The sequence below is a fragment of the Bombus terrestris genome, chromosome 4 (assembly GCF_910591885.1).
Source record: "Bombus terrestris chromosome 4, iyBomTerr1.2, whole genome shotgun sequence".
NCBI lineage: Eukaryota > Metazoa > Arthropoda > Insecta > Hymenoptera > Apidae > Bombus > Bombus terrestris.
Window position 1 is genome coordinate 12,694,708 of NC_063272.1, and position 24,273 is coordinate 12,718,980.

General features: G+C 36.1%; 1 protein-coding gene across 1 annotated transcript in view; it reads left to right on the forward strand.

Annotated features, from left to right (window-relative positions):
- LOC100651991 overlaps positions 1-24,273 on the forward strand; it is a 232,738-nt gene that overhangs the window by 204,120 nt on the left and 4,345 nt on the right. The window contains exons 5-11 of the mRNA XM_020862917.2: positions 8,079-8,272; positions 9,862-10,041; positions 11,309-11,634; positions 13,156-13,316; positions 15,098-15,658; positions 23,255-23,415; positions 23,907-24,056. Of these exons, the coding sequence (XP_020718576.2) occupies positions 8,079-8,272; positions 9,862-10,041; positions 11,309-11,634; positions 13,156-13,316; positions 15,098-15,658; positions 23,255-23,415; positions 23,907-24,056 (1,733 nt within the window). The remainder of the gene's footprint in view (positions 1-8,078; positions 8,273-9,861; positions 10,042-11,308; positions 11,635-13,155; positions 13,317-15,097; positions 15,659-23,254; positions 23,416-23,906; positions 24,057-24,273) is intronic.

The window sequence follows — 24,273 nt, forward strand, 5'->3', positions numbered from 1 at the left end:
CCTATCGGATCCTCGCGTCATCAGTGGCCGTATCTACGGGCTGCAAATAGGATCAAGAGATCTAATCTCGGCTAAATCGAAACGTCTGCCGGGTGGAAGTCAGATCCGACGTGATATCAAAGCGAACAGCTAATAACCGGGACCACTTTGCCAGGGTTCAAGCAGACCTACCTCGGATATTACCAACACTTGAAATCACAGGAAATACGAGAGTGATCGTTCTCCTTGTGTCGCGCCGCGGTTAGCCTACACTTTGAGTAATTAGTCGCTGGAGGAGAAATGAATTCACCAGGGAGCTTACGTTCGGGGTTATTCTTGCTTATTGACTGGTGAATTTTGAATATGATTGATATGGAAAAAGCAGAACGGATGCTTCTTTTTAAAGAAAGTGAAATGGAATATATTGTAGGAAAGATATTTTTGTGTGTGTGTGTGTGTGTGTGTGTGTGTGCGTGTGTGAATTTAATATCGCATCAAGTGTCTATGATTATTAACGACATCTTTAGCATCTTAAATTTTATTTATGAGAGTCGTTTGTTTGAGAAATTCTATTGTCTTGTTCCTCTTCTTTTTCATCGTCGTCGTCGTCGTCGTCTTCTTCTTCTTCTTTTTCTTCTTCTTCTTCTTCTTCTGGGTTTTGCGTCGCATCGACCGTAAGGTCATTAGCGACGATGTCGACTTTAAATGAGTTATATTTTGAAATATATATTTGTTTCTTTAAGACAGTTTATTGTATTTTTTACGTGATGAGATTCCGTTTTTTATGAGAATGAGTATTTGTTGACAAAAGAAAATATTTTACTCTCCAATGGAATTAAAATATTGTAGATTGTCATGTTATAACACATAAACGGTGTAAATTGATTTGCGTAGCTGTCATCGCTCAGACCATTTTATTTCTTCGTTTAGAGGATCTAAAGTCTTCGATCTCTCAAGTTGTTGGTGCAAATAATTTTTCATTGCACGATAGAAGCCTAAAAATTGTAAATTTTAATACAAGTTGTCAAGTTAAATACATAAATATATACGATATATTATTTAGAATACTAGGAAAACACTCGTTTAAAATGATATATATTACTCCATCGCGTATCTTAAAATTAAGTGTAATATAAAGAAGAATAAAATAGAATGTTGGTTCTGTTAAAACGTGAAATTCCAGATAATATTATGACGATCGATAACAAAGGATGAGTGAGCGGAACAAATCGATATACAAAGGCGGATTATCGGAAAAAGAGGGAATTTTCTAGCAAAGTAAATCTTATCCACGTTATCGTGGGAAAAATCATGTGAGGTTGATCCTAGACCAGCTGAAATGATTATTAGACACGCAAAGAGCCCTATGAGAGACGAAATTTAAAAGATTTGATCAAATATTCCTGGTTTAATCCCCGAATGAGTTCCACTATGATCAAGAAAACATGAAATAAGAAGCCAGTTTTAACTGAAAATGATATTTCGTTCATTTTTAATCTGAATTCCTATGGAGAAACATTGACACAGGCCTCGTATCATTTATGCATAAGGAACATATGAATTAATAAATATTACTAAGAACAACATTAGATTTCACGACAATCGGGTACATCGACTTTTTGCTAAAATAATCCACTAATGTTCGGAGAGTTGATTTTTCATGCAGCATAATAAAACACGTTCTCATCTTCGATGAATAAGTGCTTCGGTACGAACATTCTCGCTGTGTGCATACATTAGTGAATTTTCTCGCTTTCAGCCAAGCGCATTTTCACCCGAAAATGGTATTTTAAAGCATAGTAGAAGCACGTTAGAAACGAACAATAGCGATATAACTCGTTGCCATAACTTGTCTCGCTCTTGCAGCTGTCAATATTTCATCGCATATATGTCAGTTATTGAAAACTAATTATAAGAATTTCAAAAATAACCATTATCTGTCAATCCTATTTTTATATTCAAGAGAGATTTCGACCGATTGTATACACGTGTGTGATTCATAGTTTTCTATCTCAATCGTTTCATTTCGTTGTGTTCTATTTAACTATTTAATTTAATTATTTTGTGAAAAATGACGAAAGAAAGCAACGACGTTAATTACCTAATTAAAGTTGATTGATTGACTGACAAAGGGAAAGCCAGAAACAATGAGATTGACGAACGGTTACTTGAGGATTCTCTTCATCAAAGGACGAATGAAAATTAAATTATACGTCCAACCATAACTATTAACCGTTCTCCAATTCATGGATCATAAATTCTCAGCAGATACTCCCTGGTATTTCGCTTCTGAGAGCTTTTCTATTTAACGGTTGAGCCTTGGATTTCTCTTTAACTACAGATAGGATTGCCTAAATTAGTAAATGTGCTCTAGCAGAATTTGGAGAGCTTGCTTGAATTAGTAATTTGGCGATTACATACGTTCCACGAGAGCCATTTGCATATTTTCAGATCGATGAGATTGGGCGCTTTGCTGTGGCCACTTGCTTCCTATAGGTCACAAGTTACAGAAAATATTGGGCCATTGATCATAACTTTTAAAAAGCAATATATTAATATTAATGGTTATAAAGGGACCTTTGAGTTTTCCATAAAATCATTTTTATACGGAAAATCGTTAAATCGTTTTATAAATATCCTTAATTAATGTGTACAATAACATTCTCGAATTTGAATAAAAAATTATTAAATAATTGACGTAATTATTGACAAAACAAAAGATGTAGATTTAATTTCACGTATGTAAAGTAATAAATATTATGAGATTTTACTAATGTGTATGAATAAGAGAAGAAAAGGAGAATTATTTTGTTTAATTTGTAATTTCTGTATTAATTTCGTGCAGTGCTAAAATGGTATTTTTAATAATAAAATTTATTCGCGAAATATACGAAATATATACGAAATATTCTTCATAAAAATAAAATTCTAAAATAAGAATAAAAATAAGATTTTACATAATACTGATAAAACTCAAACACGTAATCTTCCATAATTTTAAACTTTATGTAATTATCATACAGATGCTTAAAAATTACTATAATAAAGTATAAAATTTCATTGCAAAATTGTTAGATCTACGAAAACTATAAACGTATTATATAGTAAAAGTTCTTAGTAAGTATCAAAATAAACTATAGCTTTTCAGAATTCATAATTAGTTTATTAAAGATAAGTTTTGCGAATTAGACTATCTTTGAACGATATTTTCATAACAATAAAGATTGCCTAATAATATCGTAAGTCATGTTCTTGCCCACTCGTGCTATTATAACGAAAGGAAAAGATTAAACTAATTAAAAGTATCCAAACTATTTCTTTCGAAAATTTTCGGTTGTCCCAACAAAGTTTAGGGAATTCTCCAACAGAAAATTCATTAAGAATTATTAAGTCAGGTTACCAAGAATAATAAATTCAAAAGTGATGAGAAAAAAGAACATTAATCTTCTTGAACTCGGCTCATGCGTCTCTTCATTCGTTTTCATTCCATTAATATTACACAGTGTCCTTTTAAACATGAACGAACATTAGAAGTTTTTCATTGTGAGACAAATTTTACTAAAGTGTGAAGCATTAATATTCCTCACAACGTTGAATAGTAACCAAAAAAAAAAATTGTTATTTTAAATTATATTTTTCTCAAAAATAGCAAAGAGAAGTATTTATAACAAATAGTAGAGAAATATTTGCAATGTAACAATTCTAAAATAGTAATCGATATGCTTTTTATAATAGAAGTCGGTGTCTGAAATAGTACAATTATGTAGAGCACACTAGAGTTCATTATCACATAGTATATTATACATTATACTATTTTATTCATATTATAGAAACGTACGTCAATTATCAGTTTTCAAAATGTTACGATTATTTAAAAATTCCTATCACGAACATATTCTTCGCAATTTTACAGAAACTAAATTAGATTAGAATCTGTCACAAGCTAATTGCAATATAAAGAAACTATATATTATATAAAATATTTGCTTTATCATAGAAATATTTATATTTCATAAAAAATATACTACTAGTTATGTCGAATAAAATTATTAATTCATAAAAATGTTTAATTTACAGACAGCCAAAGAATAAATTTTCAGAACAAGTATTTTCTCATTATCATCTCATTTCTACGCTTTATCTGAATTTTATTTACAAAGTTCACTATCTATCAGAAGGATCTATTCTAAGCAGAATTTGATCAAACTTCCGGTAATTTTATTAATGACAAACTAATGCCACGTAATTTACATATTTCATAAGTGATAATAATTATATAGCACACGCTATGTCATCACGTAAGTAAGTTTATTTTTGAGCATGGAGATGCATCAGCAACGATATTAGCAGCAATAACACTGCACCGTGCGGAATACCGCGCTTAAATTTTACGAGGCGTTTATCAAACGCCGACAAAACCATCCACTCTATTACTTCCAAACAATCTAACCAACGATAAAACGAACATTTCGCCCGAAATTCTGAAACTACGAAAATCCGCGGTATTAAAATGAGATAATTCAGCGGAATAAAACGCAATTTGATATTACGTGCAGATTCTTCACGCTCAAGGATTTCCTGCTCGAGTATATTCCGGCAAATTTGTTAAATTTACGAACAACCATGTGCCATTATTGAAATTGCATTTCTTACTGCAGTCTGTAACATTTGATTTAATGTATTATTCATAAAAGAACGAAAGCAATCAAATTCCGAAATCTCCGCTCGCTTCTTACTTTCACAAAGTTATCGTTGCAACTTGCGAATTTTACATTCTTTTTCTGCTTCATTGACTGCTTACAGTCGCATAAACATTATCAAATACAATTACTATTAGAAGGTTACTAACGAGTTTGATCGAGATTATAGTTTTATAGATTTTAGATAGGATTGATTTGTTTTAAAAATTTTAGCCATTTTAACGTTCAATTAAAATCACGTTCAATTTATGTACTTTTTGATGTTTCTACATATTTTCACAATCTTGACAATTGATTCACTAAATATACCGCAAGAGATGTACGACGTATCGTATTGTATTGTAAGTTAGCTGATGGCTTAGAACTTTCAATGTATAATTTCTCAGTTTGCTAATTCCATTAATTGATAAATTAATAGTAAATCTGGATCAACGAAATTAATTAGTCGTTAAAGAGATACGCTGAATCATGCGCTAAAATATTTGTAAGAAATGATATACAGTTAAAGCTTCGTTTGAAAGGAAACGACATTTATACGCACCAGCCTAATAATTATATACCTTAATAATTAACGATAATTACAATTATCTTAGATTAACAGTTTCTACGTTATATATTTAAAATGCTACAAGCTAGAAAATTCGACATTCTAACTTCACCATCTTCTCGGAACGCGATCAAATGTTCGAAATGCCTCGTATTCGAATTTTCGCTCACTCCGGTCCAGTTAACCGCTGATAATGACACATGGCAGCCGTAAATCGGTCGGATATCGATTCTTAAACTTGCCGGAACGTTTAGAGGATGATCAGCCAACTCGTTCAGGATATCCACGATTTCGAAACGATCCCAACAATGGCTAGCACTTTTGGACAGATCGACACTGCGCGATCCCGGACAATAACGTGACAAACGTAAATTACCCGTTGAGAGGAGCCGATCTGAATGGCGAACAAAGTGAACAATACGCGCGATATGTCGTCCGGATCGGGTCAATATCCGGTAAAAGGCGAGTCATTTCGAACTAGTGCTCGTCCATACTAAGTCCACGACCGCATGACAAAAAGAGAAGGGGGGAGGCGAGGGGGCAAAAAGAATTGGTACAGAGATCACAGAGAAACTGTGGCCAATTTCAACGAGGTTTGGTTTTAGTTCGCATTTTAGAAAGATTAATGGACGTTTATGAGAATGTAATTATAGAAATGAATGAAGCTTAATTGTTTGGGAGAAACATTAAGCTGATGAACGTGAAATGTTTTCCTAAAATACGAATTTGACTGGCCAATACAGTCCATTGAATTTTGTTCTGTCATCTACATGCAAGAAGAAGAAATTTCAAATAAACTGTAGCTACAATATGTTCGGAAGATTTATAATAAAAATATTGAAACATCAAAATGCTGGAATTATCAAAAACGTCAAAATGATAGATTTCGATGTTCTTTTTTTAATAATTATGTGCTGGAAATATATGTAGATGTCTTTTGGCTAAATTGACGTTGATTTTGATTGAAATTAGAATATATTATTGTACAATTATACGTACTTTTATTTTCGTCGCGTAATGTTAACTATAATTGTTTAAAGGTATATGCAAATGTTGGTCATAGACTTAAACGATCAGCCGTAAGCAGAAAATATAAATTCGAATAATCGAATTATATAGAATCAAGTTGCTCGATAATTAATTGTGCATTGTACATTAGAAGCTGTGAAAGTGTAGTATTTCATAGACGTTAAATTAAAGATACTGAAACACGTCGAAAAATCAGGGCATTTGGAAGATAAACAGCGTTTTTTAAAACTTTCACGATATTCTCCAGACGTCACACGCGTACATATACAAGTTCAAAAACAGTATTCACGAAAATATTTGCAAGTGTTCGCGCGTTTAAATATTTTCTTTTTCGCTAAATCCGAAAATTCCTTAAATTCTTTAAATCGCCGATCGTCTTCCAAAGATTGCAAACTTTACATTTGTTACAGCATCGTATTAGCACTTTTCATTCTAAATCTGAAATTCTGTTTCATCCGCATACCCAAGTACGATATTTACAATTATAAAAATTAAAATAGCGACGATAAATATATCGTGGAGAGTGAGTGTTTCTTTGTAAATTGTCAAAAAATTCAAGCGATGTTTCGAATTGTCAAGCTTTCTGTTTGCGCATTTACACGCAACTCGTAAACACGCTTTTCTCGTAAACCGCCGGATCGCTTGAAATTATGACCAACAGGATGACGTTACACCCCGTGAAAGTTACTGTAACAACTGAAATATGCAGCTGATGCAGTGACACTACATATAACAGAGGGGTAGAAAGTAATTGTTCGGGTCCTAGCCCAATTCCAAATATTAGGTCATGCGTCAGAGTAGCGAGGCATCGTAAATTACAAGCCGACTACAATTTCGGGAATGGTGCGCGTTCTGGTAAAAAAGAACCGTGTGCTCCTTCTTTCTTCGTGGTATAAATATTTACGGACGGCGTGCTCTGTCTTTGCAGTGTAAACGAACGATCCATTCGCTTTTTTGTGCTCTCTTTGTACCCATTCGATGGAAATAAACTGGTCGAAATAGTGCGAAACAAACCGTTCGATCGAAGCTTCTGGTGTATTTGTCCGAGGTGAAATTGATTTTAAAGAAAGACACACGCCCAGCCTACGTCGTAGAATGATTAGTACTGAAGGTACTAATCGATAACAAACACTTTTTATTAGATTAGTATCTTAAGAAAAATTCATAAATGGAGAAATATTATACGAGAGAGAATTAGATTATTAAAATATTACTTCATAATTATACTTTATGAATATTCTGTTGCTTAGTGAACTTTGGCTCGTGAAACGAAATTGCGATAACCTGAAGCAAGAATTTTTAATAGTCGAATTTAGAAATTTGCCTTTCGATTTCGATTAGAAAATTTAGAATCAATTGGAATCGCAGTTGTAGAAATAATTTTATCTTATACGATACGTATACATACATTTAATGTACAGGTAACGTGCATATGTATTAAACAAAATGAACCATCGCATTTATCAAAATTTATATCGCATGTTCGAAATGACGTTTCTGAGACATTTGTTTCGTAAAATATCTAATTAAACGCAGCCAAAAACTACAAAATACTTCGTTTTTAATTTGTTCTCCGATGAAGTACACAATTCTCTTTGAAAAGTCACAATGATTGACTAATTAGAGAAAAGCATATTCATTTGTAATGAGCTAACTCTTATATAATAAATTCCTTGAAATCGGTAGTTAGAGAAACAGCAATTATAACTTCGTTATCTCCCAGGTAGTACGAAGTAGACTTTCTCTTCAAAAGCTTAAAAGGGAGAAAACTTCGCTTTTAAAGTAGTTGCTTTAAAATTGAGGGCATTTTGTATGATTTTCAGAGAGTACGTTCCGAGTGACGTTGCAGAAAAGCAGCAGAGGACTTGGCTTGAGCGTTTCCGGTGGTGGGACTGCCGGCCCTGTTAGGGTAAAAAGACTATTTCCTCAACAACCGGCAGCCTTATCCAACAAACTTCAACCTGGCGATATACTTCTTGCTGCCAATGGAATTCCTTTAACCGGCCTCACTAACTATGTAAGCGTAAAATATTTGTTATTCTATAAACTTTTGGTGTTTTCAGTAATATTTTCAGTGATATTTTTAATAATGTAATTTTAATAATATCGATGATATCGAATAGCTAATAAAATATTAACAGTATTCAGTAATAACAACGATTTTAATAAATATTTTTTTGTTAATAATAACATAAAATTCAATGTGAAATGTAAAAGATTCAGTACGACCAGGGTATTCGAAGAAGCAGGGTAAAATACATAACGCGATAGTTAAATGTATATAATAATCGATATAATACAAATATTTGAAAATCCCCCAGAAATTGTAAAAGTTTTCTTGAAAATTAATAACAAGCAGATAGAATATAAATACTCGTACACTTACAACTAGTCGGTGATCAGAAATATCTGCTGTTGTATTAGAAAACAAATGGTATAAGAATATTTTGCACGATTGAAAATAACACATAATATTATAAAATATAATTGGAAAATTAAAAATTACGAAAATAGTAGAATAAAGGAAAATAAGAAAAGAGCTGTGACGTTTAAAATTTCTTGTGAAATATCGCTTAGTAGTGCTTCTAAGTGATATTACTTCTTGCAAACAGTTTTTAAATAAATAATATCAAATTATTCGAACCTAAACGATTCAATGTTACAGGATTCTGGTTCGTTTATACGCGGGAGTAACTTTCGTCCGTGACCGCAAACCTTTTTCCTTAGTCTTGGTCCATCACGCTTAACTCGATGAGCTGGCTGCGACAAAATAGCGATTACTACAGCTTTAGATGGAAGCTACGGGCTTGTCTTCTCGTAGCTCTTAGAGATTTGCATTTGATTAGCATAATGTAGCTACATCCGGAACTCGGAGCAAAGATCGACGCTATCTTGCGTGCAGTCGCCCGTTTGTCCCTCGAGAATCAAGGTGTAATATTAGTTTATATTGTACGCTGCTCCTTCTACCTTCTCTTATAAGATAACGCATTAATCGTTAATCTGCGAATTTTATGTATAAATTCAGTAACTACGTTGCAAATTGAATAGCGTAAAGTGTAAACGATTTGAACCTTGCACGATGAAGAACACGATATAGAAACTTTGCCGTAATATAACTCGATGTTTATGAGTTTGTACAATTTTTTAGGAAGATTTTGAACTTTTCACTTTTTGTCTACTTTCATACGCTTCTCTTGTTTCTTTATTTTTTTAGAAATTTCTTCGTTTGAAATTGCAAAAAGGAAACTAAATGTTAAATGTTCAGGATATGGTTTCATACGGTTTCCTTGCTTTTTCTTTAATTAATTAATTTTTTTAGAAATCGTTCGAATTGCATAAAGGAAATTAAACATTCGGGATACGGTTTCAAGAATATTTTACAAACAAGTATTTTATATATAAACGTTTGTTCTAAAACAGTTACGAGGCATGAAATAATAATTGTTGTAATGAAAAGAATTCTCATAAAATTCAGTTTACTGATACTCGAATTGATACTAAATGATTAAACACACAAATGCTATTCTTTGAATCGTTCATGTTACAATCTGGTACATATCAGTTTCGATAAAATTTTTAATCTCCTCTCGATGCAACTTGTTGCAGGAGGCCCTCGAAGTTCTACGAACGACACCCAATACCGTCGAGTTGGTGGTGTGTCGACTTCCAGGTGATACGAGTGTCACACCACCGGGTGCACCTCCGCCACCCCCGGCAAGGCGCGAGCCACCACCACCATTGCGAATACTCAACCCTCTGCCACCTCTTCAAATCGAACCCTGCGGCGTAAGTAACTTTTATCAAGAATCCTTCCTTGTTGCGATCCGCTAGATAGCCGAATTTCCTGCATCACTGAATCACTGAATTCCTCGATTTTCCACCGCTTTGACCGCTAATCGAAAGATCGAAAGTGAAATACGATATCAATGTCGAGATGCTACCGTTATTGGCATTAACGAGGATGATGATCATCATTTTTAAATTCACTTCAACTAGCAAAATAATTTCTTTCTTTTCTTTTCTTTTCTTTTTTTTTTTTTTACTAGCAAATTAAAATTTTCAAGTTGCTCGAACTTATCTTATTATGGTAGTTTCGATTCGTTGAAATTAAAAACAATAGGTTAATTATAAACTATGTACATGCTTCTTTATGACCATTGCTTACACAATATCGGCTATGACTGGTAAATTGAAAATACATTTTTAATTCGTTGGCTCCATCGAACAATATGTTCAATGAATATACTGTCTGTTACTGTTACATGTAGGAAGTCCCAAGAGGAATACGAAATTTGATCGAAGTTCGTTTACAATTTAGATTTCGGTATTTCCTCTAGTATACACGGTTTCGAATGCATCTATAACAAACCCATCGTATTTGTACATTGAACATATTAATGGATACGAAACGTATAAAAATCAGACTGTAAAGCAATTTATTCATAGCTTTTTTATTGCCTTCTGGATTTGATAAAAAAGAAACTTCAAAACATTTTTATTACATCAAAGTTTATTTCAAATAAGTAAAAGTTAGTTTGCATATTTATCAAAAATGTTTATACAGACCTAGAGAAAATTAAAAATTAATTGTATACATATACATATGTCTGATATGTACATATACCATTAATTTGCAAATCATTTTATATATTATGACATTTATTTGATTTAGAAATTCTGTAATTTCTATTTTGTTGAATTTTGCATGTCGATACACATGTTACACGTCAATGCCTTTATATTCAAATGAAGCTTTCTTTTTATCAAATTCGTCGTCACAGCATCAAACTTTTCTAGTCGTATGAACGTACTATCAAAAGATTTAACGCATTTAAATCCATAAATTCTATGAACCTCTCAGTTCCATGCGACGTACGACAAATAACGGCCCTCTGAAAACGTTCAAACATCCTCTAGCTTTCACACCAACGATACCCACGTTCCCAAATTTCCATACTCACGACTTTCATTTACGCGAAAGGAAGCGGTAACCCTGGATAATGCGTCATGGAGATTAAGTGGTCTAAACTCTCTTTCGCAATCTCTCTGGCAGGAATTCGACATAGAAATGACAAAGGTCGGTGGAAGTCTGGGTTTCACTCTGAGGAAGGCAGACAGCAGTGCTCTGGGTCATTACGTGAGGGCATTAGTGCGGGAGCCGGCGTTAAGCGACGGCAGAATTCGACCTGGAGACAAAATAGTCGCCGTGGACGGTGCACCGTTGTCTCCCATGAGCCACGAAGAGGCCGTACAATTGCTGCGACAATGTGGCCCGACCGTGAGACTTCGATTGTACAGAGATCTCGCGCAAACTCCTGTCTCCGCGCTTTCTCCGACCGAACCTGATCATCCACTCCGTCCACCGCGAACCAGTTTGAGGTAAACTTCTCTGCCGTAATTAGGCAAACCTCCATTCTTCTTTCTAGATTCAATGGAAAAATAAATTCCCGCTAATTCGTCCCTCGATACCCTCGCTCTTTCTCTCGCCTTCTAATTGAAAGTTTTAAATCGCGCCAACTATTACCGCTAATTTAACGCGATGATTTAATGTCTCTTTTGTTTTACTGCGCGATATATAAGTGGCTCAGTTGCTATGTTGGGCAAGTACGTTAATTAAATTGCAGAGAAAAGTGAGAATTCTAAGAACTTTTTTGGAAACTTGCCCTGGAAATTTCAGATTATTTATCAGGCTATTCTTTCCTGATAAATCTATTTGTAAATACATATTCCTTCCGAGATATTGAATATTATTTTTTTCTATTTTCCTGTTTTTGTATCTGTCATCGGTGTGTTCGGCAAAAATTCTTTGAGCCTTCTACGTAAATCACTACGTTATAATTTATTACATATCACAAATACAATTATAAATGCGTATGTGTATGATATTTGTCACATAGTTTATAAATTATTCTAATATATATCTAGTTTGTCGGATACTTTCGTTTCTTTCGTTAAAGTTTCTTATAATTGAAAGTACTCAAATGCTGTAATTCCAAAATCTCTCCACTGGATTGTAGTAGTAAAGTGAAAATTCACACACTCCTGTCAGATACGAGTAGTCTATAGTTAAAAGTTAACGAGCTAGATTCAAAAGCTGTTCATAATTTGGCAACATTCTCATATTATCATAATCAATAACGTGTCTGTGTTGGCAAGTACGACACAAAAGAGTATATTTTACATATTAAACGAAATAGAAATTAATAGAAATTGATCAGTGAATTAGTAAAACCTTTTTACTTACTTTATCTCTTAGTCTTATTAATTCAATTGATTAAATTAATTAAAAGATACGTAAATATATATTTACATTGTATGAATATAAAAATTATTATATTATTTACTTCGGAAGATTGAAGTTTAAAACAGGAAATGTAAGAAAAACTGAAAGGCAACGTGTTTTCATAAGATTAATATTTTATTGAATGATGTACGATGTACGACGTTCCTTTCAATGACTGTTCGTCATATATCTCGTAATTTCACCAGCTCTTTTTCAAAAGAATTCCCGTCTTTTATGTCTGTGAATTTCACTGAATAATTTCTCCAGGTTTCCATTAAACTCAATTCCTAAAACGTTCTGTTAAAAATCAGAATAAATAATAATCGAACTACACATGCTACACTTGAGATTACGTTCAGCTAAAGATTATAAGCATGAATCGTTATCTTCCCAATCTCATCAAATATTCATCAGAACTTGGTATCAGCAGACATAAATGTCCGAACTTCCCTATCATATTTTTTGTAATATTATACGTATATGTGTTAAAGAAACCGTTAAGAAGATTATTTCCTTAAAAATAAATGATTGTCTAACCATATTACTCTGATAGCGTTTCAAACTTTCTCTACACGTTAACGTTACCTTGTGGTCTGATTATATTTTGTAACTTGCAGACAGGAAGCCGTAGACATGCTGTGTGATCTAGCAGTTCGGAAGTTATCACCAGGTACATCAAGTGGGTCGAGTTGCAAGCAATCATCTGGAGCATCTTGCAACTCTCCAAGAAGACTTCGTCGTCTTGCCACGCGTACGCCTACTGCCGATAATGATCAAGGTATATCGTTTTCTCGCATAACTGCATTTATTTGATCGAACCGCGTCTATTGGAACGAAATTAATGTCCGATTAACGTCTTAAAAACGATCGTTAAAGGAAATCGCTCAATTGATCGTGAGATTTCGTCTTGATACATTTCTCTATTTTGAAAATCACTAAAGTCAAACAAATACAACTTTTATTATCGTTATGTTCGATGTTAGATGAAATACAGGGAAGTTATTTTTTTTCAGAGGTCATAAATAACATTGCGATGGTGTTACTATGATCATAATATTAGAACAAAATTTGCATGGTGTAAAATTTCAGCCATGATAGTCTTTAGGAGTTAAATAAACTAACAATTGAATACACTGATCCGAGCATGAATTTCTATGTTCTAAATGAACGACAAATCATAGGCAGTGGACAAAATTACAGAATTCCAATTATGCTACTTAAAAGTCTTAAAAGAGTTATTATATTAATTTCAAAATGAAAAATAAGAAATTATGTACATGAAAAGGAGACGTTAGAAAGTGGTATTTATATGACAAAAAAGCTATACACTACAAATCTATTATTATTTTATTAAAACGCGTGTGCGATTTAAAATTCATGATCTACATCAAATACCAAAGTTTTGTTCAAAATAACAGATAGCCTGAGTTTTTTTGTACCGAAATGTATAAACTGTGTTCGAATAAATGAAGTTCTGTAAATGGAAAGAGAAGGCGAGTTCAATAATTCCATTTTTTACTAATTCCATTTTTGGGAAGCTAGAAAAATTGTTTTGATCTATGTATATCGTATTTTGTTAAGTTTAAGTAACACCAAAGATTGGATATCACCTACGCGAAATATCTATGAACGTCGAAAACAAACGTTACCTGTGCTTGGATCAGAGCTTCGAGTTTTAGGTTCTTTTCAGTTTAAGTGATTTAATATATCTGTGCGAACTTTTGATATGGCATAAAGCGTAGATAAGCTGTTCGCGATAGATTATCAGGTAAGAGATGTTCACAGATTAACTAGACTCAAGTTCACATAGATACAAGTTAAATTGACGCTGAGAAGATCTCTATTTTCGTATTCGGTAAAGAAAGAAAATATAGAAACAAATTGTTAGATATAAGCAAACAAAGTACTATTAAAGCAAGATTTGAATTCGTATGAAAAAAGAAGAAAAATTTTTTTTATTTATATGTGTATATTAGATACTCAAAGATGATAACACAGATGGATTTCATTTCTTGAAATACGATTAAATTAGGAGGAAAATAAATGTATACGTATAAACGTGTAAAATAAATAACTTTGTTATTTGTAAATAACTATTTAATACATTTTGTATATTCGAAATGATCGAAAAAGAAACAATTTATACCGTTCCAAAATTCAAATATTTTTCTAATTTGGAATAATTAATTCTTCAGCATCGAATGCTTCTAACGCGTTATTGAAGATTTTGACACGGTGTACCAGAAACGTCATTTAACATCGATGGATTAAAGTAACCCGTTACATAGATGCAATCGATATTTCTCTGATTGAAACTGGAATCCATCTGAAACATCTCGATCATCCGCCAAACCTTCCTTCGCTAAAAATCATATCAAAGTTCGTACCGTATCGAATAAAAAGAAGAAAGTCAATACGCCCTATGTGCGGAATAGGAAAGAACGCACAGAGCGAAAGTGCTCATCAACATAAAAAAAGGGAAAAAGCTCGATCCATCGGGCAGCTCCATCCAATAACTGAAAAAGCATGGTCTAAGGGAGATGATATCCATCCTTGCAGAAACTCTGGAGAAGCATCCGAGCGTGTACACGACATCGACGGCCAGCCAGGCAGAGACATCCGATTCCGACCAGTGCTCGATCAGGACGCAGATAACGAATTCCCAGCCAAACACACCTGGAACTGACATAATCGATCCGCCACCGTTGTACGACGTTTGCGATTCCAGCGATTCCTCCAAGACACCGGCGCGTCCGAGTTTCCTCGATCTGTCCGCACCTCAAGGGAAACCACATTTTCAGTTTTGCAACTTGGACTCGGATCTCGATTATCCTGGCGGCGTGGACGCGATCATCGTGGAGGATGAACTTGGAAACAAGGCAACCGAGACCGATTACGAGCGTCTCGAACCGAACGTATTGTCCAGCAACGAACACGACAGCGATTTGCCCTCGGAGCCAGCTTCGATGCCACCGTTGCTCTCCTCGACGAGCAGTTCGAGCGCCGCAGCGTTCAGCTACAAAAACCCGGCTTATCAGAGCGCCAATCCTGCCTGCGGCGCCGGCATTGACACCGTGGCGAAAAACAAGGCTACACACTCCAGTGATCAGGATATACCAGGTTCCTATTTTGCGATATTTCATTTTCTCATAAGACGGGAATTTTTATAAACGAGATGACTGGAATTGGTGTGCGAATGTTAAGAATTTAGTTCTGATTGCTCGGTAGATTTGCCTTTTTGCTAGGTTTGCGATAGGTTCGAGCTTGGATAAAATGTTTAACTTTTTATTAGGAATTGGGAAATTAACACTAGAACTACGAAGCAGTGAACATAACAGAATGGCAACAAATTTGTTATTTTTGCGATTACTAAAAGTGTGTAGAAAAAATATTGATGTTTAGTTTTATTGAGACAAAAATTAATTGCATATATGTGCTTATTTATTTTCGCCATATCGCCTTAATTCTAATTATCTATGTACGTATATCGTATTTAGGTGCAATAAAGGTCGTTAGTTCTAATGTTAATGAAATTCTTTATAATTGCGTGATAGGTGAGTCCATATTTCACGTAATTCGATCGATATTTTCATAAGAATCAATGAAATTCTTTATACGTGTCTAAAGGAAGACGCAATTTGTAAATGTGACATGTCCAGTCAATAACGAAAACTAATTAAATTAAGAAAGTAAGTCTGTCCAATCTATTTCAATATGAAGAAAAAGTATGGAACAATTACCACTGACAGACATTATTAAATAGTAAATTCACATAGCAGTTCCAGTCATCTCGATTTTAATAGCGTAGCTTGACCGAGCAAAGTGAAGTAAATTTCAAGGCAAATTTTTAAGAATAATATTTCCAGCATTATCCTTAGTAAAGCGCGTAAATTTATGAAAAATTTACAAGCGCAAAAATGTGCAGATTGCGCATAATATGAAATATCCAATAATACTTAGCAGATGAAACGAATATCTATTCATATCTGATTTTCTCAATTATGAGTATAAAGACTTAGTATTTACCAATTAATGTGAAGAGCGAAAGTAAAAAAAGAGTCTTATAATTAGTCAAGAATACTATACACCATAAAATAACGAGGATCAACGAATTAGCCTCCTTTCTATTTATCTATTTGAATACGCGCTTGAAACTCCACTTTTGTTCATGCAAAGGCTAGCTTTGATAGTATTTTCTACTTGCTAAGTTCGTTTGTTCATTGATACAATGGGAGGATAGAATCGGTGTGGCTTTGTTGATTAAAGGGGACTTATTGAACGTTCCTGTTAAAAGGATTAGGAGAACAATTGATTCGATAGCAATACCGAGTCCTTCATATCGATTCAAAGGATACTGGATCGATTTTATTTAAAAATAGTTGAAGTTCAAATTAAATTGATGAAACTAAATTGATAAAAGATAAATTCTTTCATTAGATATATCTTGTTTACCGCTTCCAGTTCCTTTCTTTCTTCGAGATAAAAAGGTGGAAATAAAGTATTGCAACGATTCTTGAAACACACTTCGATATTATCAAAGAAAAGATTTTTTTCACGATAAACGCTTAGAGTAACAAATCAACCTTTCAACACAGATTAAGAGAATTCTCGGTGATTACTTGTAAAGCGAACGAACTTACCAATTTCAGTGATGCTGAAACATGTTGCCAAGATCAACGTTCTGAACAACTTTTCACTATACACGTTATATCGTCGCTTTATAGTTTCCGAGACACAAGCGAAAGATTCTGTTTCGACGACGATATGACGGTTGTAATAATCAAATAGACGCTTCAATATCACGGCCACGATGTTTCCAATTTCAAATGACGATAATACACGTAATACAGAGCTTAATGTGAATTGAATCTGTCTTATTATTTCATATGTGAGCTTATTACACAGTAGAATTGTCGAGCGTCTCTCGACGTGATCGACCGAATGATTCTCTGATCCAAATCGAAGCCATCGATTGTTCTTTCTTACGTGGGTTGAAAATGATCATCGAAAATGAACTAGGTCGACTTGTATGAAAGTACGAACACCACGAGATGACTTCTTCTGTGCCAGAATGAAGCGTAATCGTAACGTACATCAAACCGAAGCTTTTTACGACTATCTCGGAAAAAAATATCTAAAGCCGAGTATGTGAATGAGAATGTTGATTTTTATCAACGTATTTCAAGGCCATTGAAATCGACGAGATCGTCCGCTTTGTAAATAATTATCGAGCTCTCCGCCTGAGTAATTTAAATTCCCATCTAAATATCTGAATGCTCGTCAGTCGGTATATGTATCTAATTATTCATTTCGGTGTAATTTATTTCACTGTAATTACACGATATCAAATAATTAACAATAACGATAAATTTAATATGAAAATCATCGAACAAACTATTTCAACAGAACGTTCAATTAAAAAATACAAATCACATTACAACAGAAACGGAAAGTATCAACTTTTTAACGGATTACAAGGAGTTGCGGCAACGAGTTTATTATCTTATCTTCCAGTATAGTACGAACGTGCAATATCTTGTTACAACTATATCGTGTTACCTTGATTTCGTATACAACATTCACAATCAGTTCAGTCACTTGCACGCGATCGGTTCACTCAATAATTGTTCAATACCTCTATTCCAAATCGTGAAATCAGTCAAATCATTCGTTGTCTGACATTTTCCTTTTTATTTATATATACAAATAATCAATATATAGGTTGATTATTGTGCGAGAAATTTGCTACGTGAAAGTGCGACATAAAAGATCACACACACGAATAATTTAATTTTCAACGAAGGGATATAGGTCAGTCTACTGTGTCAATAGTAATTATATTACATTTCATTTACATTGAAATTTAACTAAATTCATTAATTAAGTGATTTATATATATGTAGTATCGTGGGCAAAAGGCTTAAGATATCGGTCGAACCATAAACAACGTCGCGAGAGCCGCGGCATCGTCGGGTACATCAACGTGTCGTCGGTCCTTTCAAGCGAATAGTTTTGTGGAAAAGGCCTGCGTGACCCTGGCCACGGGCGTTTTCGGAAACGCGCGCGATAGGGCGGGAAAAGACAAAGGGATGCTAAAGACAGTGTGAGTTAAGAAGCGAGAGCGAGCGAATGCAGAAGCCGGAGAGTGTGAATCGGGAAGTCGAGAGCCGAGAATTATAATAAGACGTGCGACAATATTGTAATCGTTTCGTTGTTTTGAATATTGTTTATTAAATCAAAATATCATTACTTGTCCTTTCCTCTAAAGACCCATTTAGATACTGCATATATATAAACGCAATTTTCGTGAAAGAGTCTTTACATATTTCATCTTACTTTTTACTATCAACAAGGTGTTTCCTCTGCAAGAAACAAAAATGTGCAGATTTTCCTGAATAATTGTACGACGCTCGGTTTAATCAACAAGCTATTTTAGTATCGGCACGTGAGCGTTTTGTACGATTCTTCTCGATAATTGTAACAGCACTTTTAATTTCCCATGTGCATTGTGTTCCCGATAACCGAGTGTGTTATAAACGCGGTTGCTTCCGAAGGGTAATTTAGCTAATTGTAACGTGCCGACCGATCGAAGCTCGCCTGAAAGAATTTTCGCAACCCCTACCTAATCACGCACGGAAATGCAGTGAGTGCCACTCGCGTCCATTTTCTCGACCATTTTCTCGCATTTGGGGAAAACCAGTCAGGGTGCGTATTTTCGAAGCTTCCGTTTTCGGTTTTGCTGGACGTCCGGTCGAGCCGAGCACAGTCACGAAATTTCGAATTAATGAACATCATTCTTACGAGTCGTGGGAGAAGTTTAGAATCGTTTCGATCTCTCAGCATTCAGAGAGAACAGTCTCGTCCGAGTTTTCGACTCGTCAACTTCGACTCTGCAAGCATTCGTGAAACAAAGTATCGTTTAATCAGTCGAACGATCAGTTGACGATCTTGGCCGAGCTTTATATTTTCGAATCGAGTTCAATTCTTTAGAGTCAAGTATCGTTGTGACCATTCGTAACGATCCTTCGTGATTCTTCTCCTCAGCGACCGGAGACGATTCGAAATCCTCTTATCGTTCGAAGAAGAACAGCCCTTGGTGTCGTTGACAGTTCATCGTTCATTCAACTGCCACTCTCTCTCGCGAATCCAAGATTAATTGGGCGTGCAACAAGTACAGCGCAGTGTAATCGACATGGAACACGAGCACGTAAATCTTTTTCGATCCTTCGAGTCGAATGCTCGTCTAAGAAGAGGCAGAATGCCTGGCACATCACAAACAACCGGACACAATCGAGGAAAACATAAGGAGGAACAAGGCGACCATCTTTCTCCGTTTCGTTCGTAATTTCCGCGCGTATTTTTCGGTTCGGAAACGTCTCTGTGCTTGTATAACACTGTCGTCGTCGACCAACGCGTTCACGAACTTAAAAGCAAGCGGCGCGTATGCAAACATTTGTCGACGTGTCTGTCGGAAATCGACCGAAAATCAACTAGATTACGTTGGATAACGCGTTCTTGAACACGATCCACTCGCACCGAGAGTCTCGAACAACATTCAGAAGTTGAACTACTTCGTCTGTCTTTATCTGGTAAGGCGAAATCGACAGTCGAGTCCTTCAGTATCAATAAGGACGATTTTAGAGCAGCCTGAGAGCGGTTGCTTAAAAAATACAATAACAGCACGCGCTTGTTCTTCGCCACGTCGCGTTATTAACCAACACTCCACATAAGACCGACAGCTCATCGAAGTCGATCCGCGACCACGTCCGGATTTATTGGGACGAACCAGGGATAACACACGAGGAACGACCTGTTGCCAACATCACGATGAACTACAAGACGAAGCAGAAAACGCGAAAAGTCTGGAAACAAATGATGGCTGATTACGATAAAACTGAACGAGGTATTCAGAAACACGTGTCATACTGTCACAAACAGCAATTCGATTCGAAAGCCGCGAACCGATCATCCGAAAACAGTTCGCGCCGCGATCGCGCACATTCAGGTGCGGGGGCAAATATCTCGAAGAATCGCGCGTCAACGAGCAACGACGCAAGAGGACAAACGTCGTGGATTCCTACGTTCGCGCTGAGAAGCGAAAAATACACGCGGACGTCGTCGTTGCCGCGGCGGACTTCCATGATGCGCGTTTACGTGACAATTCCGAACGTTACATCGTCGCATTATCGTTCAACGAGAAGAGGAACCAGCTGGCAGAATCGCGAACACGTGCCCCGCACCGATTATTCCTCTTGCTCGAACGAAATCTCGATGGCGATCTGAAATTGAACGCAGCTATGTGCTGTGCTATGTTTATCGTCAGGCCTGGTCTGTATTGCTTTGTTTGTACATGTGTCACTTTCGGCCAGTGCACGTGCTTATCTTTACGATTGTGTCGAATCTGTACGAAAGAAGCAATCAGTCCTGCATTCCCTACGCTAGTCAGCTTTCCAGCAACGCACAGTAGCAGCGATCGACGCGCGAGCTTTCTATCTGCCGCATCACGTGCTTTGCAAACCTTCGAGTTCGATAACGAAGATTCGAGTAGTTTTCTATGGCTCGGCAAAATCGAATAGCTGTCTATCGTTGAGTAACATATTATTGAGTGGTCCGGCGCCACGAGAATACTTCGTGTTACCTTCGTTTTGCTCTTTCAATTCATCATATGCGCGTTGACGAAAGAGAGAAGATGTGTCGCCAATTCCTCGTTCGTTCGTATCGCCGCGCTCAAAAGAATCGTCGTGGGATATGTCGTAACGCTTTTTCGAACAACTGGACGATTTTCGTCAAATAGTGAATTGTCGAAACTTCATCGGAGATTCCGCAAGGGAGATAAGATGCAGAGATTCTTCATCGTCGATGAAATGTCGTGCCGCTTCGTAGCAACCTTCAGCGTCTCACTTCGGTAGCACATAGAAAATCGTCGTCAGGTTGTTCGTCGAACACCACTGGCAGCGCGTCGTGGATATTCGTTCACAGGAATCGTTCGCGTAAGAAAAATTCAGCACGTTCGCGATCGAAATCGAGTCGATACTAAACTCGCATCCATTATCTCCTCTCTCCTCCGATTCTAACGATCCTGTCGCACTGACCCTGGGTCACCTTTCGATCGGTAATTCGCTTACGAGATTAGCGCAGATCGATTCCCGTGCTTTACCTGCCAATCATCACAAATCGCATTGACAACACATCCAGAAGGTAAAGCAGTTCTGCCCGATACATGTAATATACAAGAAGCACATACATCATCTGGACGTTCGACAGAAGTGAACCAAAGAGAAACATAGTACTGGCGTGAGAATAGCATCGTCGTACTGAAGAAAGAACCTTACACCACTGTGCTGGCAATTGGGAAACGTGGAGCAAACGGTATCACCCACGCCGTCACGGTTCGCGTCAACGTCTACAAGAGAAACTTGAAACAGATAGCGCTTCTTCCCATGCAAGATAAGGCATACGTCTAATCCCACACTTCACACAGGATCTATCGGTATCAGTTAAGTAACCCTCCAAATGAAGTACATTCGATTTTTCCTTGTTCCGTTGTCCGCCCTATACAACATCATCAAACGAATGGACCACCGAAGCGTAGCAGACATCAAGAGGACATTGTTCGATGGACATTGGAGCCACTATAGATAACGTCATGGATCATCGTATCAGCTCCCAGAAGACTTCATTATCAGCGCATCAGCCGTTATCGTTTACATCGACAAGTCGCCAAACGCGGAGAGTACGTTCCAATCGAAGGATCGAGAACAAAAGCGTGAGAGTTTTCCAGCGTAGCTTTTATGACACTCGCTTTCGCAGACAGGAAGCTATTTTAGAGTCGGGACGTTAGCACTTCGGAATATTACACAACTATTCGTTTCGGCAATTGCAACAGTATTTACTTTTAATGTTCCATGCCCATCGTGTTTTCTATAGTCGAGTGATTATTTCCAAAGGGCAATTTAGCTAATTGTAAGGGTCCGGCCGGTCGGAGCTCACCCGGAAGAATTTCCCTGACCTTTACCTAATTAAATTCGAAGCCTCGCGTTCGTCCACGTATCGCTCACCCTCTTCCGGCCCAGGGTCACGCACGGGATTGCAGTGAGCAATTCCCAGCGAACGAGCACGCTGCTTGATCTTTTTCTTGCGTTTGGTGGAAACCAATCAGGGTGCATATTTCCGGCTTCCGTTTTACGTCTTGCTGGACGTCCGGTCGGGTATAACGTTCATCGCGAACGTTCGAATCGCCAATATCATGTGCGCCAACCGTAGAGCAAGAATTTAGTCGTTTAGTCTGTCAACAATCGGAGAGACAGTCTCGTGCGAGCTTCTCAACGGCGAACATCTTCTCCATCAGTTGTGGAGTAAGAATCGTTTCAGTCTCTCGGCTTTCGGAGAGAACACCTCTCAGCGTCGTTGACAGATCATCGTCATTCGTTCGCTCTTCCTTATGAATCAGTTAGCCGAGTTTAATTCGGCGGCTAACAAGTACAGCGCAGTGTCATCGGTATCGGACACGCGCGTGTACACGTGGTACTTACTTTAAGAAGCAATTTAACGTAGGTCGCTTTTGCTCTTTTTGTAAAAAGAACGCGGTTATTCCATTTCAAATGCAATTGACTCAGACGATAACTTAGAGAACTGCAACCGATTCGAAAATCGAAATCCATCGTTTAATGTAAACTTTACGTCGCACGTTGTGACTTAATTTTATGTGCGATACAGGGAAAATCTTGGGAGCAGAAGATCCCGTTGGCAGCAAGGGTTTGTTGAAGTGGAAAGGCGTGATGTTCGCTCCAGATGATGGAATAGATAAAACTGAAAACAAAGACGAGAAGCCCACGAACGCAGCTGCCCGCATTAAAAATGTTGAGCAAGGAAGTGAGGTAAGGTTCTCGTTCAACGAATCGCAGCGAAGCCTAATTAATACTGGGTCTATTTATTTGCGAGTAAAATACGTTGCTGTTTAGCGTAGCTTGTTTGAATCATTGTTTCACAATTTGAAAGTCAATAACGTATACATAAAATAGCTTTTAAAATATTTGATTATTCCTTTTTAAATTTTGCAACTTGAATTTTTCTTTCCAAGATAAAATAGCAGACCCCAAATAAATATACAGATTGTCCCGTTTTATAAATAAATGCTTGAACTTAATTTACTCTTAATTAATGGTTTGTAGTTTTTTTAATATTATCAATAAAATATCATTATTAAAAATCTGTATTTTTAACGAATAATATACCGAAAATAATAAATTCGGAACAGCTTAATTTTTATTTCTTTCTAAATTCCTATTTTTTTTCATTTTATAAGGAAATTTAACATTTATAGTCAAAATTTGTATATTAGTTGCAACGATAATTATCGTTCTTAAAGGTGTTCATGGTAGAGCTGACACGTGGTTGGAATAGTCGACTGGGATTCAGCTTGCAACCTGAAGGAAACCGTACAGTTATATCAGTGGTGCACCCTGACAGCGTTGCAGCTAAGGATGGTAGACTAAAACAAGGAGATGTGCTTATGATGGTAATATTGCTACTAATTAGCGTTTAGTTTTCTACTTCAATATGTAGCTTCTTCTTCTAACTGAACATAAATATGCTAACGAGAAGACATGGAATAATTGAAAAAATCAAAATGATGTTTCCCACTAACTTGTACTTTAAATTCAAATTACTTTTCACAATCTGTATGGAATATTGCAATTAATTGTATCATGAGGTGACAATTTCTTAGTCTAAGA